Source organism: Erythrolamprus reginae, chromosome 8 (genome assembly GCF_031021105.1).
Source record: "Erythrolamprus reginae isolate rEryReg1 chromosome 8, rEryReg1.hap1, whole genome shotgun sequence".
Lineage (NCBI taxonomy): Eukaryota > Metazoa > Chordata > Lepidosauria > Squamata > Dipsadidae > Erythrolamprus > Erythrolamprus reginae.
Genome location: NC_091957.1, coordinates 11,131,129 through 11,149,951, shown reverse-complemented (window position 1 = coordinate 11,149,951; position 18,823 = coordinate 11,131,129). Strand labels below are relative to the sequence as shown.

Sequence of the window (18,823 nt, the reverse complement as noted above, 5' to 3'; positions counted from 1 at the left end):
GTCATGTCAACCCTAAAACTTCTTTTCGTAATCATCGGAATGGCATCACAAGCAGAATAGGGAATCCGAGTGGGAAGGGACCTTGGGGGTCTTCTAGTCTGACCCCCTCGTTCATGCAGGAGCCTGTATACCATTTCAGTCAAGTGGCTTTCCAGTCTCTTCTTAAAAACCTCCAGGGATGGAGCACTCACGTCTTGTGGCAAGCTGTTCCACTGGTTAATTGTCCTCACTGTCAGGAGGTTTCTCCTCAATTCCGGGTTTCCCTCCTTGATTAGTTTCCATCCGTTGTTTCTTGTGTTGCCTTCTGGTGCTTTGGAAAATAAATCGACCCCCTTCTTTGGGGAAGCTCCTCCAATACTGTCATGTATTCCTTAGTCCTGCATTCACATATTTTAATCTCCAGATGTTTCGTCATCTTAGCTGCTCTTCTTTGCATTTTTTTTTCCAAAGTAGGAGTGCCATTTTCAGGAACGTGGCTTGCCTGTTCCTTTCCAGATAAGTCCAGTCTCTTCTTTAAAAAACCTCCAGTGAGGAAGCACCCACCACCACCTCTGGTGGCAAGCTGTTCCACTGATTAACTGTCATATTTTGCGATCATGTCACCCTTGGTCCTTCTTTCCTCCAGATTAACCAAACCCAAATCTTGCAGCCGCTCTTCACATGTTTCAGTCTCCAGGCCTTTCATCATCTTAGTTGCTCTTCTCTGCATTCCCCCCCCCCCAAAAAAAAAAGTCTCAACATTTTTGTTGAGGCATTGGATGAACGCACACTGTAGAGCCCCCATTTTTTCTTTTTTTCACGGAAAACACTGGAGATCTATCTCCTGCCTCTTCCTATAGCAGGTTTAAGTCCATCCTTCCCAAAAGCAAGGAAGCCAAATTTGCCAAATGGTTTTTACGGTGGCTGGAAAGGTCTTAAAACGGGGCAAACCCCAAAAAATCTCCGTGATTCCAGAACGTCTGGAACCATTTTGGAGATGGTGCGAAGCTGCTTCCAGGATTCCTGCGAGGTGCATCATGCTGTTTGTCCAGGGAGCATGGCTGGATGACAGGGGTAGCGGCTTGGAGCAAAGCAGCAGCTGTTAAGACCACGGCACGTGTTGTTCACACAAAGGCCCCTCTGTCAAGGGAGGCAATGGGGAAGGACGACTTTCCAGACAAGAAGCCCCTTCCCATTGGAAGTCACAGGAATGCGCCGCTTAACAACTGTCCATTTGTAATCGAAATTGCTTATTTGTACCTGGACTATCATTAAGTGTTGTATCTTATGATTGTTGATGAACTTATCTTTTATTTTATGAACACTGAGAGCATCTGCACCAAGGCAAGTTCCTTGTGTGTCCATCACTCTTGGCCCATAAAGAATTCTATTCTATTCTATTCTACTCTAAATTCATATCTTATTTCTATTCCTATTCCCTTCTATTCTTCTTATTCTTCTTTATTTATTATTAGATTTGCATGCTGCCCCTCTCCCAGGACTCAGAGTGGCTCACAACAACTAAAACATCATATACAAATCCAATGTTAAAACAGTCTTTTTAAAAAAAAACCCTATTAAAAACAGTCATACAACCCAAACACACCATCCATAAATTCAAAGGCAGCTAAGGATATATCAGTTCCTCCATGCCTGGTGACATCCTATTCCTTTCTATATTCTATTCTATTCTATTCTATTCTAAATTCATATCTTATTTCCATTCCTATTCCCTTCTATTCTTATTCCTATTCCTTTCTATATTCTATTCTATTCTATTCTACTCTAAATTCATATCTTATTTCCATTCCTATTCCCTTCTATTCTTATTCCTATTCCTTTCTATATTCTATTCTATTCTATTCTACTCTAAATTCATATCTTATTTCCATTCCTATTCCCTTCTATTCTTATTCCTATTCCTTTCTATATTCTATTCTATTCTATTCTACTCTAAATTCATATCTTATTTCCATTCCTATTCCCTTCTATTCTTATTCCTATTCCTTTCTATATTCTATTCTATTCCATTCTACTCTAAATTCATATCTTATTTCCATTCCTATTCCCTTCTATTCTTATTCCTATTCCTTTCTATATTCTATTCTATTCTATTCTATTCTACTCTAAATTCATATCTTATTTCCATTCCTATTCCCTTCTATTCTTATTCCTATTCCTTTCTATATTCTATTCTATTCTATTCTACTCTAAATTCATATCTTATTTCCATTCCTATTCCCTTCTATTCTTATTCCTATTCCTTTCTATATTCTATTCTATTCTATTCTACTCTAAATTCATATCTTATTTCCATTCCTATTCCCTTCTATTCTTATTCCTATTCCTTTCTATATTCTATTCTATTCTATTCTAAATTCATATCTTATTTCCATTCCTATTCCCTTCTATTCTTATTCCTATTCCTTTCTATATTCTATTCTATTCTATTCTAAATTCATATCTTATTTCCATTCCTATTCCCTTCTATTCTTATTCCTATTCCTTTCTATATTCTATTCTATTTTATTCTACTCTAAATTCATATCTTATTTCCATTCCTATTCCCTTCTATTCTTATTCCTATTCCTTTCTATATTCTATTCTATTCTATTCTAAATTCATATCTTATTTCCATTCCTATTCCCTTCTATTCTTATTCCTATTCCTTTCTATATTTTATTCTATTCTATTCCATTCTACTCTAAATTCATATCCTATTCCTATTCTCATTCCATTCCATTCTACCCTTTCGCAAACTCCTGAAAACCCATCTATGTCGCCAGGCATGGGGAAATTGACATACCCCTAGCTGTTCCGATTTATGTATGGTTTGTCTGGACTGTATGGTTGTTTTTTATAAGGGTTTTTAAAAATTGTTTCTTTAATATTGGATTTGTTGGTTGTTGTGAGCTGCTCCGAGTCCTCGGAGAGGGGCGGCATACAAATCTAATAAATTATTATTATTATTATTATTAATTATTATTATCTATATCTCTAGCTGTGGCTAGGGGGGCTTTCGCACAGGTTCGACTTGTCCACCAGTTGCGGCCCTACCTTGACCAGGAGGCGCTCCACACAGCCACTCATGCCCTCATCACCTCTTGTCTTGACTACTGCAATGCGCTCTACATGGGACCAACCTTGAAGAACGTTCGGAGACTTCAGTTGGCGCAAAATGCAGCGGCGGGTGCAATAATGGGTGTACCTAGAAATGCCCGTGTCACTCCATCTTTACATGAGTTGCATTGGTTGGCCCCACCCTCACCTGGATCTCTGCCATGCACCTGCATGTGGGAGGTCTCGCCGTCTAAACCCCTACAAGGGGATAGAAATGGGCGGGACCCAAAGACGGGTTCCCCCCAAATGGTCAGATCGAGCTAAAGGCACCATGACCTTTGGAGAGAACCTGTCAATCATCCCCAAAGATGCCCAACGGAGAACACGCAGTCGCTAAACACCACCCAGTTTTCCGCCCCTAACCTGCCACGGAGTGGGGGTCAGATCTCTATCTTGGCCCCCCGACTCCCCCCTCTAACTGCACCAACTCGCGCAGTGACCTCTGCAGGTCTTGTAAGAAGATGGTGTTCCCCTGTTCTGACAGGTGAACGCCGTCAGCGCGGTAAAGCCACGGCTGATCCATGGTGATTTTGGGATGGGAAACCAGTACCCCACCCAACTCTCTAACCAACCGGACGCAATTCAAGGTGTTGGTTCTCACCTTTAAAGCCCTAAATGGCTCAGGGCCAGACTATTTACGGGCCTCCAACCTCATTACGGCCAGTAAGGGCCCACAGATTCAGCCTTCTCCAGGTCCCTTCCGCCAAGCAATGCTGATTGGTAGGACCTCGGGGAAGAGCCTTCTCTGTGGCCGCTCCAACCCTCTTGCAAGATTTTGCTTCCGCGCACAAAGCCAAAAATACACTGGGAGGTGTGTGCCCACATGCAAGAGTGCGCAGCGCACTGTTCACTACCGGTGCATCATCCTCTACTGTACTGGTAGCAACCCACTACTGCTACTGGAAGTTCAGGAAGGCCGCAGCCTCTGGAGCTTAGGGAGGCTGTTTTTGCCCTGCCGGAGGCTCGAGGAAAGCCGCCGGAGCCCAGGGAGAACAAAAACACCCCGCCCAACGGGTCATGGGGCAGGAAGCCAACTACGCCACACCCACCCTGGCCATACCCACCCAGCAACTGGGTAGAAAATCCCTTGTTAAAATTTTTGAAGCCCACCCCTGACTGTGTCCCGAGAGCATGTAATTGCTTAGAGCCGAGTACAGTGGTACCTCTACTTAGGAACTTAATTTGTTCCGTGACCAGGTTCTGTAGAAATGTTTATAAGAAGAAGCAATTTTTCCCATAGGAATCAATGTAAAAGCAAATAATGTGTGCGATTGGGGAAACCACAGGGAGGGTGGAGGCCCTGTTTCTTCCCAAGGAGATTCCTAGAGAGGCCCCATGAAGGCTTCTCCCTGCCTTTTCTGGCCCTATTTCTTTCCAGAAGATTCCAAAGAGGCCCCACAGAGGCTTCTCCCTGATTTTTCGGGCCCTGTTTCTTCCCAAGGAAATTCCTAGAGAGGCCCCACAGAGGCTTCTCCCTGATTTTTCCGGCCCTGTTTCTTCCCAAGGAGATTCCTAGAGAGGCCCCACAGAGGCTTCTTCCTGCTTTTTCCGGCCCTATTTCCTCCCAGGAGATTCCTAGAGAGGCCCCACGGAGGCTTCTCCCTGCTTTTTCCGGCCCTGTTTCTTCCCAAGGAGATTTCTAGAGAGGCCCCACGGAGGCTTCTCCCTGCCTTTTCCGGCCCTGTTTCTTCCCAAGGAGATTTCTAGAGAGGCCCCACGGAGGCTTCTCCCTGATTTTTCCGGCCCTGTTTCTTCCCAAGGAGATTCCTAGAGAGGCCCCACGGAGGCTTCTCCCTGATTTTTCCGGCCCTGTTTCTTCCCAAGGAGATTCCTAGAGAGGCCCCACGGAGGCTTCTCCCTGCCTTTTCCGGCCCTGTTTCTTCCCAAGGAGATTTCTAGAGAGGCCCCACGGAGGCTTCTTCCTGCTTTTTCCAGCCCTATTTCCTCCCAGGAGATTCCTAGAGAGGCCCCACGGAGGCTTCTCCCTGCTTTTTCCGGCCCTGTTTCCTCTCAGGAGATTCCTAGAGGGGCCCCATGTAGGCTTCTCTCCACCTTTTCCGTCCCTGTTTCCTCCCAGGAGATTCCTAAAGAGGCCCCACAGAGGCTTCTCCCTGCCTTTTCCGGTTACAGTTTCGGAGGCTCGGGTTTGTAAGTGGAAAATGGTTCTTGAGAAGAGGCAAAAAAACCTTGAACACCCAGTTCTTATCTAGAAAAGTTCCTAAGTAAGGCGTTTGTAGGTAGAGGAACCACTGTAATTGAAATTCTGCCTTAAAATGCCTCCAAAATTGTATTGCGCACTCTGTCTCTCTCTCTCTCCAAGGGGTTCCAGAAGCCCACCAACCCGAACAGCATACCCAAAGGCCGTCGTTGAAAGTATCTTCTTCGCCCAGCACCTCCGTTCGGAAACCAACCCACCTTGGTGATGAGAATGCGGTATTTCTCCACCAGGAAGTCGTTGTTGTGACATCCCGCCAGGAGCTGCCACACCTCTCCCCGGAGAGCTTCGGGGACGCCGCTCCTCACCAACGAAGACAAGGCTTTGGGCCGCACGCTCAGGTTCAAGTGCCTGCAAAGGAGGGAGGGAGCAAGAGCTCAGCTGGGGTATGGCACATAGGAAGGCACGTCCCGGCACACTTCTTGCCTCCACCAATCAGATAAACAGATTAACAGGGTTGGAAGGGACCTTGTAGGTCATGTTGTCCAGTTTTTCTCAACCTTGAAGATATCTGGACATAGTTGGCCTTGAAGATATCTGGACAGAGTTGGCCTTCTACGGGTCCCGTTGACCAAACCAGTGTTTCCCAACCTTGGCAACTTGAAGATATCTGGACTTCAACTCCCAGAATTTCCCAGCCAGCTGGAGAATTCTGGGAGTTGAAGTCCAAATATCTTCAAGTTGCCACGGCTGGAAAACATTGATGTAGTCCAACTCCCCCCACCCCTGCCCTACACCACTGATGCTGAACTTCTTTTGGCTCGGGTGCCAAAAGGATGTGCACACACACAATATTATTATTATTATTATTATTATTATTATTATTATTATTATTATTATTTATTTTTAATTAGATTTGTATGCCGCCCCTCTGCGTAGACTCGGGGAGGCTCACAACACAGTAAAAACAGTTCCTGACAAATCTAATAATTTACAATTTAAAATTTAAAATAGTTTAAATAACCCATTTTTAAGCAGACATACCTACAAGCATACCATACATAAATTATATAGGCCCGGGGGAGATATCTCAGTTCCCCATGCCTGACGACAAAGGTGGGTTTTAAGGAGTTTACGAAAGGCAAGGAGGGTAGGGGCAGTTCTAATCTCTGGGGGGAGCTGGTTCCAGAGAGTCGGGGCAGCCACAGAGAAGGCTCTTCCCTTGGGGCCCGCCAACCGACATTGTTTAGTTGACGGGACCCGGAGAAGGCCAACTCTGTGGGACCAACTGGTCGCTGGGATTCGTGCGGCAGAAGGCGGTCTCGGAGATATTCTGGTCCGATGCCATGAAGGGCTTTATAGGTCATAACCAACACTTTGAATTGTGACCGGAAATTGATCGGCAACCAATGCAGACTGCGGAGTGATGGTGTAACATGGGCATGTTTGGAAAAGCCCATGATTGGTCTCGCATAGCATGCATGTGCGTGCCCTCCCCCAAAATGCAATGCCCTCCCCCATGAATACACACAAGCCCTGCACTGCCCCATGCATGTGCACAACCCCCCCCTCCCGGTATTCCCCTCCCCACTCTCCGTACAAATCGATGGTGAGACCACACTTGGAGCACTGTGTACAGTTCTGGTCACTGCACCTCAAGGAGGATATAATGGAATTGGAAAAGGTGCAAAAAAGGGCAACAAGAATGATCAAGGGAATGGAGCCCCTCCCTTATGAAACCAGGTTGCAACGCCTTGAAAGACAGCGTTTAAGGGGTGACTTGATCAAAGTGTATAAAATCATGCATGGGATAGAAAAGGTGGATAGAGAAAAAAAAATTTCTCTATCACACAATGCTAGGATGAGGGGGCCCTCCCTAAAGCTCATAGGTAAGAAAGTGAGGACAAATCAAGGGAAATATTTCTTTACCCAGAGGGTCCTTGGTTTGTGGAATTCCCTTCCAGAAGAGGTCGTGACAGTTGTCAGCCTTGATAGCTTCAAGGCAGGATTAGACAGATTCATGGATGCCAAGTGTATCATAGGTGGTTATTGAAACGGATGTCCAAGTGCCGCCTCTATGTTGGTTGAGGCAGGCAGGACTCCCTTGGGTCCCATTTGTTGGGGGGACAGGGGAAAGGGAGGGTCTTGCCTTCTCTTTCTGCTCAAGATCCCCATGGACAATTGGTGGGCTCAATCAACAAGGCTTGGAGGGTGGAAAGGATTTTGGCCTCCTCCATGCCTCCCTTCCCCTGACTGGATAATCCGAATGAGGACAATTCCTGGAGCATGGACGCAGGATGCTTACCACTTGGAAAGTAGGTCTCCCCAGGTCTCCAGGATCTTTTCCGCACACTCTTTAGAGACGTCCCCCGAGCCACTGAGCAGAGGCTCGTCGTTATCTGCAAAAAAAGACGAGGAGAGGGTCAAGAAAGGGTGCAAAACACCAAAACGCCCCATCAGAATTTTCCCGAACTGAAATAAGGCATAGTCACAAGATCGGCCAATGAATAAGCATAGCCAATGGGTACTGTTTGGAAACTGAAACAGTATTTGAGGGAGGCAATGGGCGTAGCTTAGCAAACAAGTCTGTCCGCTGAATTGAAACCGAAAGTTTTCTCTAATCTGCCTGTACAGTGGTATCTCTACCTAAGAACGCCTTTACTTACGAACATTTCTAGATAACGACACTACTTGTGAACTGTTTTAGATAAGAACCGGGGGTTAAAGATTCTTTTGCCTCTTCTCAAGAACCATTTTCCACTTACAAACCTGAGCTTCCGAAACTGTAACCGCAAAAGACGGGGAGAAGCCTCCTTGGAGCCTCTCTAGGAATCTCCTGGGAGGAAATAGGGGCGGAAAGGGCGAGAAGAAGCCTCTGTGGGGCCTCTCTAGCAATCTCCTGGGAGGAAACAGAGCCAGAAAAGGCAGGGAGAAGCCTCCACCCTCCCTGTGGTTTCCCAAATCGCACGCATTACAGTGGTCTCTAATTACAAACTTAATTCGTTCTGTGACCAGGTTCTTAAGTAGAAAAGTTTGTAAGTAGAAGCAATTCTTCCCCATATGAATCAATGTAAAAGCAAATAATGTGTGCAAACGCATTAGGAAAGAAATAAAAGCTCGGAATTTGGATGGGAGGAGGAGGAGGAGGAAGAAGAGGAGGAGGACAGTCGCTGCCAAAAGAAAAAGGTAAGGTGAGGGGAATAAAAAAAAATCCAAAACTTTAAGACTTAAAAAAAAAAGAAGGACTCTAAGGCGGCGAGGAAGAGCACGCGCCTCCATATACCCGGCGCAAGACTGCCTCCCGTACACTGCGCCAGAGAGAGAAACCCAGAGGGAATGGCAGGAAACTCGTGCGGGGAAACCCCGATTCGGCTCCTCGCTGCTGCTGCGCTACCAAGCAGATCAGCTGCTGGGCGGCCGAAGGAACCTTCCCTGGGTCTTCCCGTCCGCCCACGCAAAGGGGAAACCCCGGCTCCTCGCTGATGCCCGCCGCTCGCCCGCCCGCCAGCAAGAGGGGGAAGACCCAGGGAAGGTTCCTTCGGCCGCCCAGCAGCTGATCTGCTCGGCGCAGCAGCAGCGAGCAGACGAAGATCGGGGTTTCCCAGCCGCCCACGCAAAGGGGAAACCCCGGCTCCTCGCTGATGCCCCCGCTCGCCCGCCCGCCGCCCGCCAGCAAGAGGGGGAGAGATAGAGAAAGAGAGAGAAGGAAAGAAAGAGATGAGAGAGGGAGGAAGAGAGTGTGAGAGAGGAAGAAGCAAGATAGAGAAAGAGAGAGAGAAAGATGAGAAAGGAAGGAAGAGAGTGACGTCATCGGGTGGAAAAATCGCGATATAGCGTTTCGCAAAGATCAAGATCGCGAAACTCGAGGGATCACTGTAGTCTGGAGGACAGAAGGAAAAGGGGGGACATGATCGAAACATTTAAATATGTTCAAGGGTTAAATAAGGTCCAGGAGGGAAGTGTTTTTAATAGGAAAGTGAACACAAGAACAAGGGGACACAATCTGAGGTTAGTTGGGGGAATGATCAAAAGCAACGTGAGAAAATATTATTTCACTGAAAGAGTAGTAGATCCTTGGAACAAACTTCCAGCAGACGTGGCTGGTAAATCCACAGTAACTGAATTTAAACATGCCTGGGATAAACATATATCCATTGTGAGATAAAATACAGGAAATAGTATAAGGGCAGACTAGATGGACCATGAGGTCTTTTTCTGCCGTCAGTCTTCTATGTTTCTATGTTTCTTATCAAAGGCTACAGCTATCCCACAGCCTGCCGATGACTCCTTGCAGGAGACCACCTGCCTTTCCGGTTCTCCTTACCTTCCTCTTCATCATCCTCGGGAGGGGAAGGGATCATCGATCCTTGGGAGCCGGACTGGGGGAGGCGGATGGCGGGGCTAGCGGTGGTTTTCTTCCTTTCCCTTTGGGACTCGCTCTCCAGGCACACCACTTCATAAAGAGTGTCGGTGCTGGTCTTTCGGTCCTTCTGCTTGATCTGGGCAACACAACAACACCCCGTCGTGAGTCGGGTTCAAAGCTTAACAGAAATGTCTCAAGGACCCAAGAGTGGCCCACTTTATTTTTTGTTTTTTTTCAGTATAAATTTTTATTTTTTTCCACCATAGAATAAAACACTAATTTTATTACATAATTACAATATATAATGAAACGCATATAAAACTTTTATTTTCCATGTTAAACCTTCAATGGAGGCTCTTATCTCTCAATACCCTTCTAGACAAAAAGTTCTGTAAAATTCCTACATTATCAATTATTAAACCTCTAACTAAAAAATCTTTTACTCCACCTTACTATAAAAACTTACATTGCATCCATATGAACATTGACAAAATCTCTTCTCTCTAAATCTTAATAAAATATCCTAAGGTATTGTTGTGGTTAGCTCTGCCCCAGCTCCTGCCCCAAGGACTGTGGATGTGGGGGAGACATCCACATGCTGCAGGCCTGTTTTGCCCCCAGTGGAATCTGCTGATGAAGGCTCCTCTGACCAAGAAGACATGAGTGACAGGGAGGAGGAGAGTGGGGCAGACAGCTCAGAAGGAGATCAATTATCTAGCTCCTCCTTGGATTCAGAACAAGAGTTAATGATACAGCCACGCATGCGGAGAGCGATGCATAGGCAACAACAATTGAGAGATTATTATCAAAGAAAATGAGGCCACCTGTGGTTGGATGGGGCTGGGGTAATTAATGAGGCTGCTATAAATAGCAGCCTGTGGGTTTGGCCATTGTGGAGGATTATCTGATCGTTGTGTTTCGTGACTGCTTTACTGACTTCGACTTTTTGTGTGCTGATTTTTCTCCGCTTTGAAACTAAACCAGAGCAAAGTGTGTTTCACTTTGTGAAAGAAGAAGGACTGTGAATTGCCTCACAGCTGCAAGCTAAGTATCACAGAACTGATAAGGGACTTGTACAAATTACCAGTTTTTTTGGAGACGAGTGCTCTTTGCTATACAAACAGAGGGCTTAGTTTAAGTGAATTTTCATTATAAAGAACATTGTTTTGAATTTTCAAACGTGTGTGTGTGTGTCTGAAATTTGTACCTGTGCATTTTTGGGAGGAGTCTACCCGAGAGCCCAACAGAACAGGTATATAGGTAATAGAGATTCTATATATATGAAAAATAAAAATCTCTCTTAAATACATCATATTTATTTATTTATTTATTAGATTTGTACGCCGCCCCTCTCTGTAGACTCCATAATATACTCCATTATATACTCCATTAAATACAATTCTATATATACTGCTCAAAAAAATAAAGTGTATATTGTTTATTGAAGTATAGAAATAACTCCGGAATAATTAATAATAATAATAATAATTTATTAGATTTGTATGCCGCCCCTCTCCGAAGACTCGGAGCGGCTCACAACAGTGATAAACAATGCAACAAATCCAATACTTAAAAACATCTAAAAACCCAAATCATTAAAAACATACAACTCAGTCATACCATACGTAAACTATATTAGCCTGAGGATACCTCAATTATCCCATGCCTGGCGACATAGGTGGGTCTTCAGTAACTTAAGAAAGGCAAGGAGGGTGGGGGCGGTTGTAATCTCCAGGGGGAGTTGATTCCAGAGGGTTGGGGCCACCACAGAGAAGGCTCTTCCCCTAGGCCCCGCCAGACGACCTTGTTTAGTCCAGTGTTTCCCAAACTTGGCAACTTGAAGATATCTGGACTTCAACTCCCAGAATTTCCCAGCCAGCAAATGCTGGCTGGGGAATTCTGGGAGTTGAAGTCCAGATATCTTCAAGTTGCCAAGGTTGGGAAACATTGGTTTAGTCGACGGGACCCGGATAAGGCCAACTCTGTGGGACCTTATTAGCCGCTGGGATTCGTGCGGCAGAAGACGGAATGAAAGTATTGTGACGAAATATAGATATGTGACTGTTTATTGTTCTTTCTTGGTAATGAACCAATGCAGAGTTACTAAAAGCATAATTATGTCATTGATTTTAAAGAAAATGTTTTTAAAAACCAATACAGTGTTCCCTCGAGTTTCGCGGGTTCGAACTTCGCGAAAAGTCTATACCACGGTTTTTCAAAAATATTAATTAAAAAATACTTCACGGTTTTTTTCCCTATACCATGGTTTTTCCCGCCCGATGACATCATATGTCATCGTCAAACTTTCGTATGCCTTTAATAAATATTTTTTTAAATAAGCTTTAATAAATAAACATGGTGAGTAATAATCTAAATGGTTGCTAAGGGAATGGGAAATTGCAATTTAGGGGCTTAAAGTGTTACGGAAGGGCTTGTGATACTGTTCATAGCCAAAAACAGTGTATTTACTTCCGCATCCCTACTTCGCGGAAATTCGACTTTAGGGGGCAGTCTCGGAACGCATCCCCCGCGAAAATCGAGGGAACACTGCAATAGAGAAAACCTAATAAGAGAAAATTCTGACTTTTTCTCCATTTCCTCATTCATAATTTCTTTCAGCCACTTCCCTATCGTGTCCCTGTAAGTTCTCGCTTTTGAACGCATCCACCATAGGTGATAAAACAGGTGTTTAAGGTTGCCGATCCTTTGGGCTGGGAGGAGGGAAGGGGCACCGATCTCTCACCTGCTTCAATTTCAGGAAGAAGTTTTCCGTCGAGCTCCTCTTGCTGAAGGGCCAGTACAGCCTCTCATTCGGGGGACAGACACGAACTTTACTCTCCAGCAGGAAGCGGACGGGCTCCTGCACCTCTGTAATCACCAAATCCACAGCTGTGGTCAGGAAGAGCACCTTGTCTGCAGAGGAGGAAGAAGGCAAGACCTAAGGTCTTAAGCATAAAACGTATCAGGAAAGACTTCATGAACTCAATCTGTATAGTCTGGAGGACAGAAGGAAAAGGGGGGACATGATCGAAACATTTAAATATGTTTAAGGGTTAAATAAGGTTCAGGAGGGAAGTGTTTTTAATAGGAAAGTGAACACAAGAACAAGGGGACACAATCTGAAGTTAGTTGGGGCAAAGATCAAAAGCAACCTGAGAAAATATTATTTTATTGAAAGAGTAGTAGATGCTTGGAACAAACTTCCAGCAGACGTAGTAGATAAATCCACAGTAACGGAATTTAAACATGCCTGGGATAAACATATATCCATTGTAAGATAAAACACAGGAAATAGTATAAGGGCAGACTAGATGGACCATGAGGTCTTTTTCTGCCGTCAGTCTTCTATGTTTCTATGTGACGCAAAGGGCACAAGAGCGCTTGTCCACAGGAGCATCTCCGGGCAGGGCAGGAAAACTCCTAAATCTCACCCAGAATATTCCACAGGGACAGGATGAATGGATGGATGGATTCCCCAGGCCTGTATTCTTCTGCTGGCAGTGGTTCCCAACCTTTATAACGCCGTGACCCCTAAATAGAGTTCCTCATGTTGTGGTGACCCCCAACCATAAGTCTAGCGCCGGTTCTCCCAACAGAGCTTGAAGCTGATTGGCAGGAAGGTCAGAGGGACATTCCCACTGTCAACACCTGATTGGTCGGATTGTAAAAATAGGTTCCAAGGTGCCAGAATAGAAGCTTTAGTTCCTATCCTGTTTCCCCGAAAATACGTCACCCCTGAAAGTAAGACACAGGAGAGGTTTCATAGAACTGCCTAATATAAGGCATCCCCCGAAAGTAAGACATCGGAGACCTTTCGTTTCGCAGCATTCCCGAACAGAATATATATAACACTGCTGTCCATAAATTGCATCCCCAAATGCTGCATCAATTAGTTTTAAAACACATCCAATACGCATCCAACATGTGGCTGCGTGTTTGGATGCATTTTTGCTGTAGCAGGATACAGGATACAATTAACTGGGGGGAAAATAAGACATCCCCTGAAAGTAAGATGTAGCACAACTTTGGGAGCAAAAATTAATATAAGAGGCTGTCTTATTTTTGGAAAAACACGGTAACACCGGGGGAAATTGGTCTTTTCCCATTTGGTCTTAAGTGACCCCTGTGAAACAGTCATTAGACACCACCACCCCAAAACGGGTCCCCCAGTTTGAGAACCAGTGTGTTTAGGTCACTGTTTTTCAACCAGTGTGCCGTGGCACACTAGTGTGCCGCGAGACATGGTCAGGTGTGCCGCGAAGCTCAGCAAGAGATAGAGAGAGAGAGAAAGAAAGCAAGACAGAGAGAGAAAGAGAGAGAGAGAGAAAGAAAGCAAGAGAGAAAGAGAGAGAAAGAAAGCAAGAGAGAGAGAAAGAAAGCAAGAGAGAGAAAGAGAGGCAGGGAAGGAGGGAGAGATAGAAAGAGCAAAAAAGAGAGGAAGGAAGGAAGAGGGATGGGCAGAGAGGGGAAGGAAGGAAGAGAGAGAAAGAGGGAGAGAAATAGAGCGAAAGAGAGGAAGAGAGATAATTTTTTTGTCCACACTTTTTTTAGCCCCCCCACTCCCCTCCCCCACTCAATGTGCCCCATAATTTTGTATATGTAAAAAATGTGCCGCAGCTCAAAAAAGGTTGAAAATCACTACCTTAGGTGACCTGGAGCATCCAACCTCCACTCTGGGAGCCCAAGGGGATTAAGGGGTCCTATTTATTTCAACGTCTCCCCATCAGGAGGCCGCTTATAGAGCGTTGCATATGCCAAAACAACCTGGCAGAGTTTTTTTTTCCACTGTGTCATCACACTGCCAACACTTACAGCATTGTCTCATTTCTCATCTTCTCCTACTGGTTTCTTACGATTTGGTCAATGGTTGTTTGTAATTTATGGTTAATGACTGTAACGATGATTTATGGCCTAGGACTTATTACTTGCTGTTTATAGGTATGCTGTGAGCTTCTGTGCCGGAAACAAGTTCTTTGTGTGTCCAATCACAGTTGGCCAATAAAAAAAATGTATTCTACTCTATTCTACTCTACTCTACTGTATTCCAGTAATCTGTTTTATTCTATAACCTGTGTTCTGTTCTGTTCTATTCTATTGCTGTAATCTATTTTATTCTGTAACTTCTATTCTATTCTATTCTATTAGTTTCTATATTCTATTCTATTCCTGTAATCTATTTTATTCTGTAACTTCTATTCTATTCTATTCTATTCTATATTCTATTCTATTCCTGTAATCTATTTTATTCTGTAACTTCTATTCTATTCTATTAGATTCTATATTCTATTCTATTCCTGTAATCTATTTTATTCTGTAACTTCTATTGTATTCTATTAGATTCTATATTCTATTCTATTCCTGTAATCTATTTTATTCTGTAACTTCTATTCTATTCTATCCTATCCTATTTCTATTCTATTCTTATATTTTATTGTATTCTATTCCTATAACCTATTTTATTCTGTAACCTCTGTTCTGTTATAGTCTAGTCTACTCCTGTAATCTATTTTATTCTGTAACCTCTGTTCTGTTATAGTCTAGTCTACTCCTGTAATCAATTTTATTCTGTAACCTGTTCTGTTATATTCTATTCATGTAATCTATTTTATTCTGTAACATGTGTTCTGTTATTCTGTAATATGTGTTCTGTTCTATTCTATTCCATTCCAGTAATCTATTTTATTCTATAACCTGTCTTCTGTTCTTTTCTATTTCTGCAATCTATTTTATTCTGTAACTTCTATTCTATTCTACTCTACTCTTCCACTCTATCCTGTAATTCTATTCCATTCCCATCCTTCACCACCGCTCCATGGATTGGGGTGGCACTATTACCCAGACCCTCACGAACCTTTGGGCGTTTCCTCATTCACTATTTGGAAGTGCGGAGACTTGCTGTTCCAACTCCCAGTGATGATGTACGATTTCCCATCCGAGCTTTTCCCCATCGACTCCTAAGAGAGCAGCAGCAGAGAGAGAGAGACCGGCATGAAAAACACAGCACGCCCCCATAGCACGCGGTTGGGGAGGGAGGAAGGGGGCACTTTCGGAGGGAGCCCGAGGGCAGGAACAGAAGGGCCGCTTACCAAATCCAGCAAGTGCATGTCTCCGCTCTGCACGTCTTTTCCGGGACTGAGAAGGAGGCCGAAACATCTGCAAACATGAAAGAAGGAGAAGCAGATTGGAGAGAGATGGCAAACATTGATAGGGTCCTCCCACGCCCTGATCAAATCCATAGGAAGCAAAGGGAGCCCACATACACACACACACACATTTTGAGACTCTACTCTGAAAACCCACAGTTCTTTATATACGAGGGTTATCCGGAAAGTAAGTTTACAAGGCACGTAGCTCTCGCGGGGAGTGTTCGTGGGGGAAGTTGGTTTTCCTTTCGTGTAGCGGGAAGCCAGCGGAAGAGAACGAGCAGTGCCAGGGGTCAGTAGATCATCATGTAGCACCAAAAGAGGCGAAGAAAAACAAAGAGCTCATTCTCTGACCTGGCCAGGCCTTATGCGCCAGTGCTGCCTTACCTCTCGATGGCCAATTCTTTGTTAGTGGTCTGTTGCACATAGATGACAATCTTCTTGTCGATCCCTTGCCGTAACTTGAAGCACTGCCTGTCTTTGTCTTTTGGAACAGCACTAGGAGAGGGAAGGAAAACCCAGGAGGTTACGTTCAAAGGGTGTCAAAGTTGAAGCACCCCAAGATGACTTCTAGACGGGTCTCCCCACTTGTTCATCATCCTCTTCTATGATCCCATAATCCCTTGCATTGGGGTGGAGTCTTGGGCAACTAAATGGAGCTGAGCGTTTACTTTTTTTTTTTCCTAATAATTTTTATTAATTTTTTAAAATATAAAACAAGACAAGACAAACAACATTTAACATGTAAAGGAGCTACCATTGCTCCGCTCAACATAGAAGTCTTATTAATATAGAAAAAAATGACTAGTTATAATATAGATCCATACAGAAAAGTAAAAGTTGTTAACATATTTCTTAACATACTACTGTAATGTAAAATCTGAATACTTCCGTATTTTCGTTATAGGATTGTAATTAAAATAATTAAAATCAGTTAATAAAGCTAAATTTTTTCCCGAACGCAATCACTCTACTAAACAAATAATTCCCTCAACACTGTCAGACTTTCTACTAAATCTGCACTTCTATTCTACTAGTTTTTCTCATCATTCTTATCACCCATTTCCTCCCATGTTGACTGTATGACTGTAACTTGTTGCGTATATCCTAAGATTTTTATTAATATTGCTTCTTCATTGCTTATTTGACCCCTATGACAATCATTAAGTGTTGTACCACATGATTCTTGACAAATGTATATTTTATTTTATGTACGTTGAGAGCATATGCACCAAGACAAATTCCTTGTGTGTCCAATCACACTTGGCCAATAAAATTCTATTCTATTCTATTCTAAATCTTATCCATTAAGTTACCGTATACAATTTATTCAATTTGGTAAATTTAAATTTTCTATAGTTTGTTTTTGTATCATTGATAATCTTTTTTTACATTCCACCAATTATATACTTTCTCCCAAGTTTTATAAAACTCTGTTTCCATTTGATTGTTTAACCGTCTCGTCATCATATCTAATTCTGCACATTCCATAATTTTCTTAAAGACGTCTTTGTCTTTTGGGATTTCCTTTCCTTTCCATTTTTGTGCAAAGGTAATTCTTGCCGCTACTAATATATGGATTATCAAATAATATATTTCTTTTTTGTATTTAATATCAGTAATACCTAATAAGACGAATTCTGGGGTCTTCTTAATCTCCTTATTTGTGATTTCCTTTAACCATTTTTCTACCTTATTCCAATAGATCTTAGCTTTTGGGCAAGTCCACCATGCATGAAAATATGTACCAATTTCTTTTTTACATTTCCAGCAAATAGGAGAAGCATTTGGAAACATCTTTGAAATCCTATACAGTGGAAGGTGTCATCTATAAAACATCTTAATTTGATTTTCCTTGAAAGAGATTGATTTAGTTATTTTCCATACTTTTTCCCATGTGTCTAAGTTTATTTCTTTTCCAAAATTTTTACACCAACTAATCATATTATCTTTCAATATCCAACCTATCGTTTTATAATTTATTAAATATTTATATAACTTCCCAATCAATTTCCCTTGGTTTTGATTCAAAACCAAGGAGCTGAGCGTTTACTGACCAGATGCTCGTCCTATTGCCAATGCAGCAGATTGTTCAGCAGATACCGTATTTTTCGGAGTATAAAATGCACTTAGTTTTTGGGGAGGAAAATAGGGAAAAGAATCTGCTTACCAGGTATTCATCTGGCTAGCGTCCTTAAACTGGTCAGCTTCAGTACATTATTTTATTCCCTTTTTAGGGCTTTTTAAAAAACCTTATTTAGCAAGAGTAACAATGAAAGAGCTTGCAAGTCAGTGGGAAGATCGCTAGCATCAGGTTAGGGCTGGAAAGAAACATTCGGAGCAAGTAGAGCAATGAAAAAAACCTGCAAAGACTTAGGGCTTGGAAAATATTCTTAGCATAGAGGAACAATGAAAGAGATTGCAAACCAGTGGGAAGATCGCTAGCACTTGGTTAGGGCTGAAAGAAACTTATGCAGAGCAAGTTAGAGCAATGAAAAAAACCCTGCACAGACTTAGGGCTTGGAAAATATTATTTGCAGAGAGTAACAATGAAAGAGATTGCAAGCCAGTGGGAAGAGCACAAGCACTTGGTTAGGGCTGAAAGAAACTTATGCGGAGCAAGTTAGAGCAATGAGAAAAACCCTGCAGAGACTTAGGGCTTGGAAAATATTATTCGCAGAGAGTAACAATGAAAGAGCTTGCAAGCTGGTAAGAGCTGGGAACATTGTTAGCACCTGGTTAGGGCTGAAAGAAACTTATGCGGAGCAAGTTAGAGCAATGAGAAAAACCCTGCAGAGACTTAGGGCTTGGAAAATATTATTCGCAGAGAGTAACAATGAAAGAGATTGCAAGCCAGTGGGAAGAGCACAAGCACCTGGTTAAGGCTGAAAGAAACTTATGCGGAGCAAGTTAGAGCAATGAGAAAAACCCTGCAGAGACTTAGGGCTTGGAAAATATTATTCGCAGAGAGTAACAATGAAAGAGGTTGCAAGCTGGTAAGAGCTGGGAACATTGTTAGCACCTGGTTAGGGCTGGAAAGAAACTTATGCGGAGCAAGTTAGA

At 43.3% G+C, this 18,823-nt stretch overlaps 1 protein-coding gene across 1 annotated transcript in view; it reads right to left on the bottom strand.

Moving 5' to 3' along the window:
* Positions 1-18,823, bottom strand: part of RABGAP1 (RAB GTPase activating protein 1) — a 94,856-nt gene that overhangs the window by 50,183 nt on the left and 25,850 nt on the right. The window contains exons 7-13 of the mRNA XM_070758842.1: positions 16,148-16,258; positions 15,704-15,770; positions 15,469-15,571; positions 12,361-12,530; positions 9,579-9,753; positions 7,560-7,653; positions 5,515-5,665 (exon numbers count right to left, since the gene is read on the bottom strand). Of these exons, the coding sequence (XP_070614943.1) occupies positions 5,515-5,665; positions 7,560-7,653; positions 9,579-9,753; positions 12,361-12,530; positions 15,469-15,571; positions 15,704-15,770; positions 16,148-16,258 (871 nt within the window). The remainder of the gene's footprint in view (positions 1-5,514; positions 5,666-7,559; positions 7,654-9,578; positions 9,754-12,360; positions 12,531-15,468; positions 15,572-15,703; positions 15,771-16,147; positions 16,259-18,823) is intronic.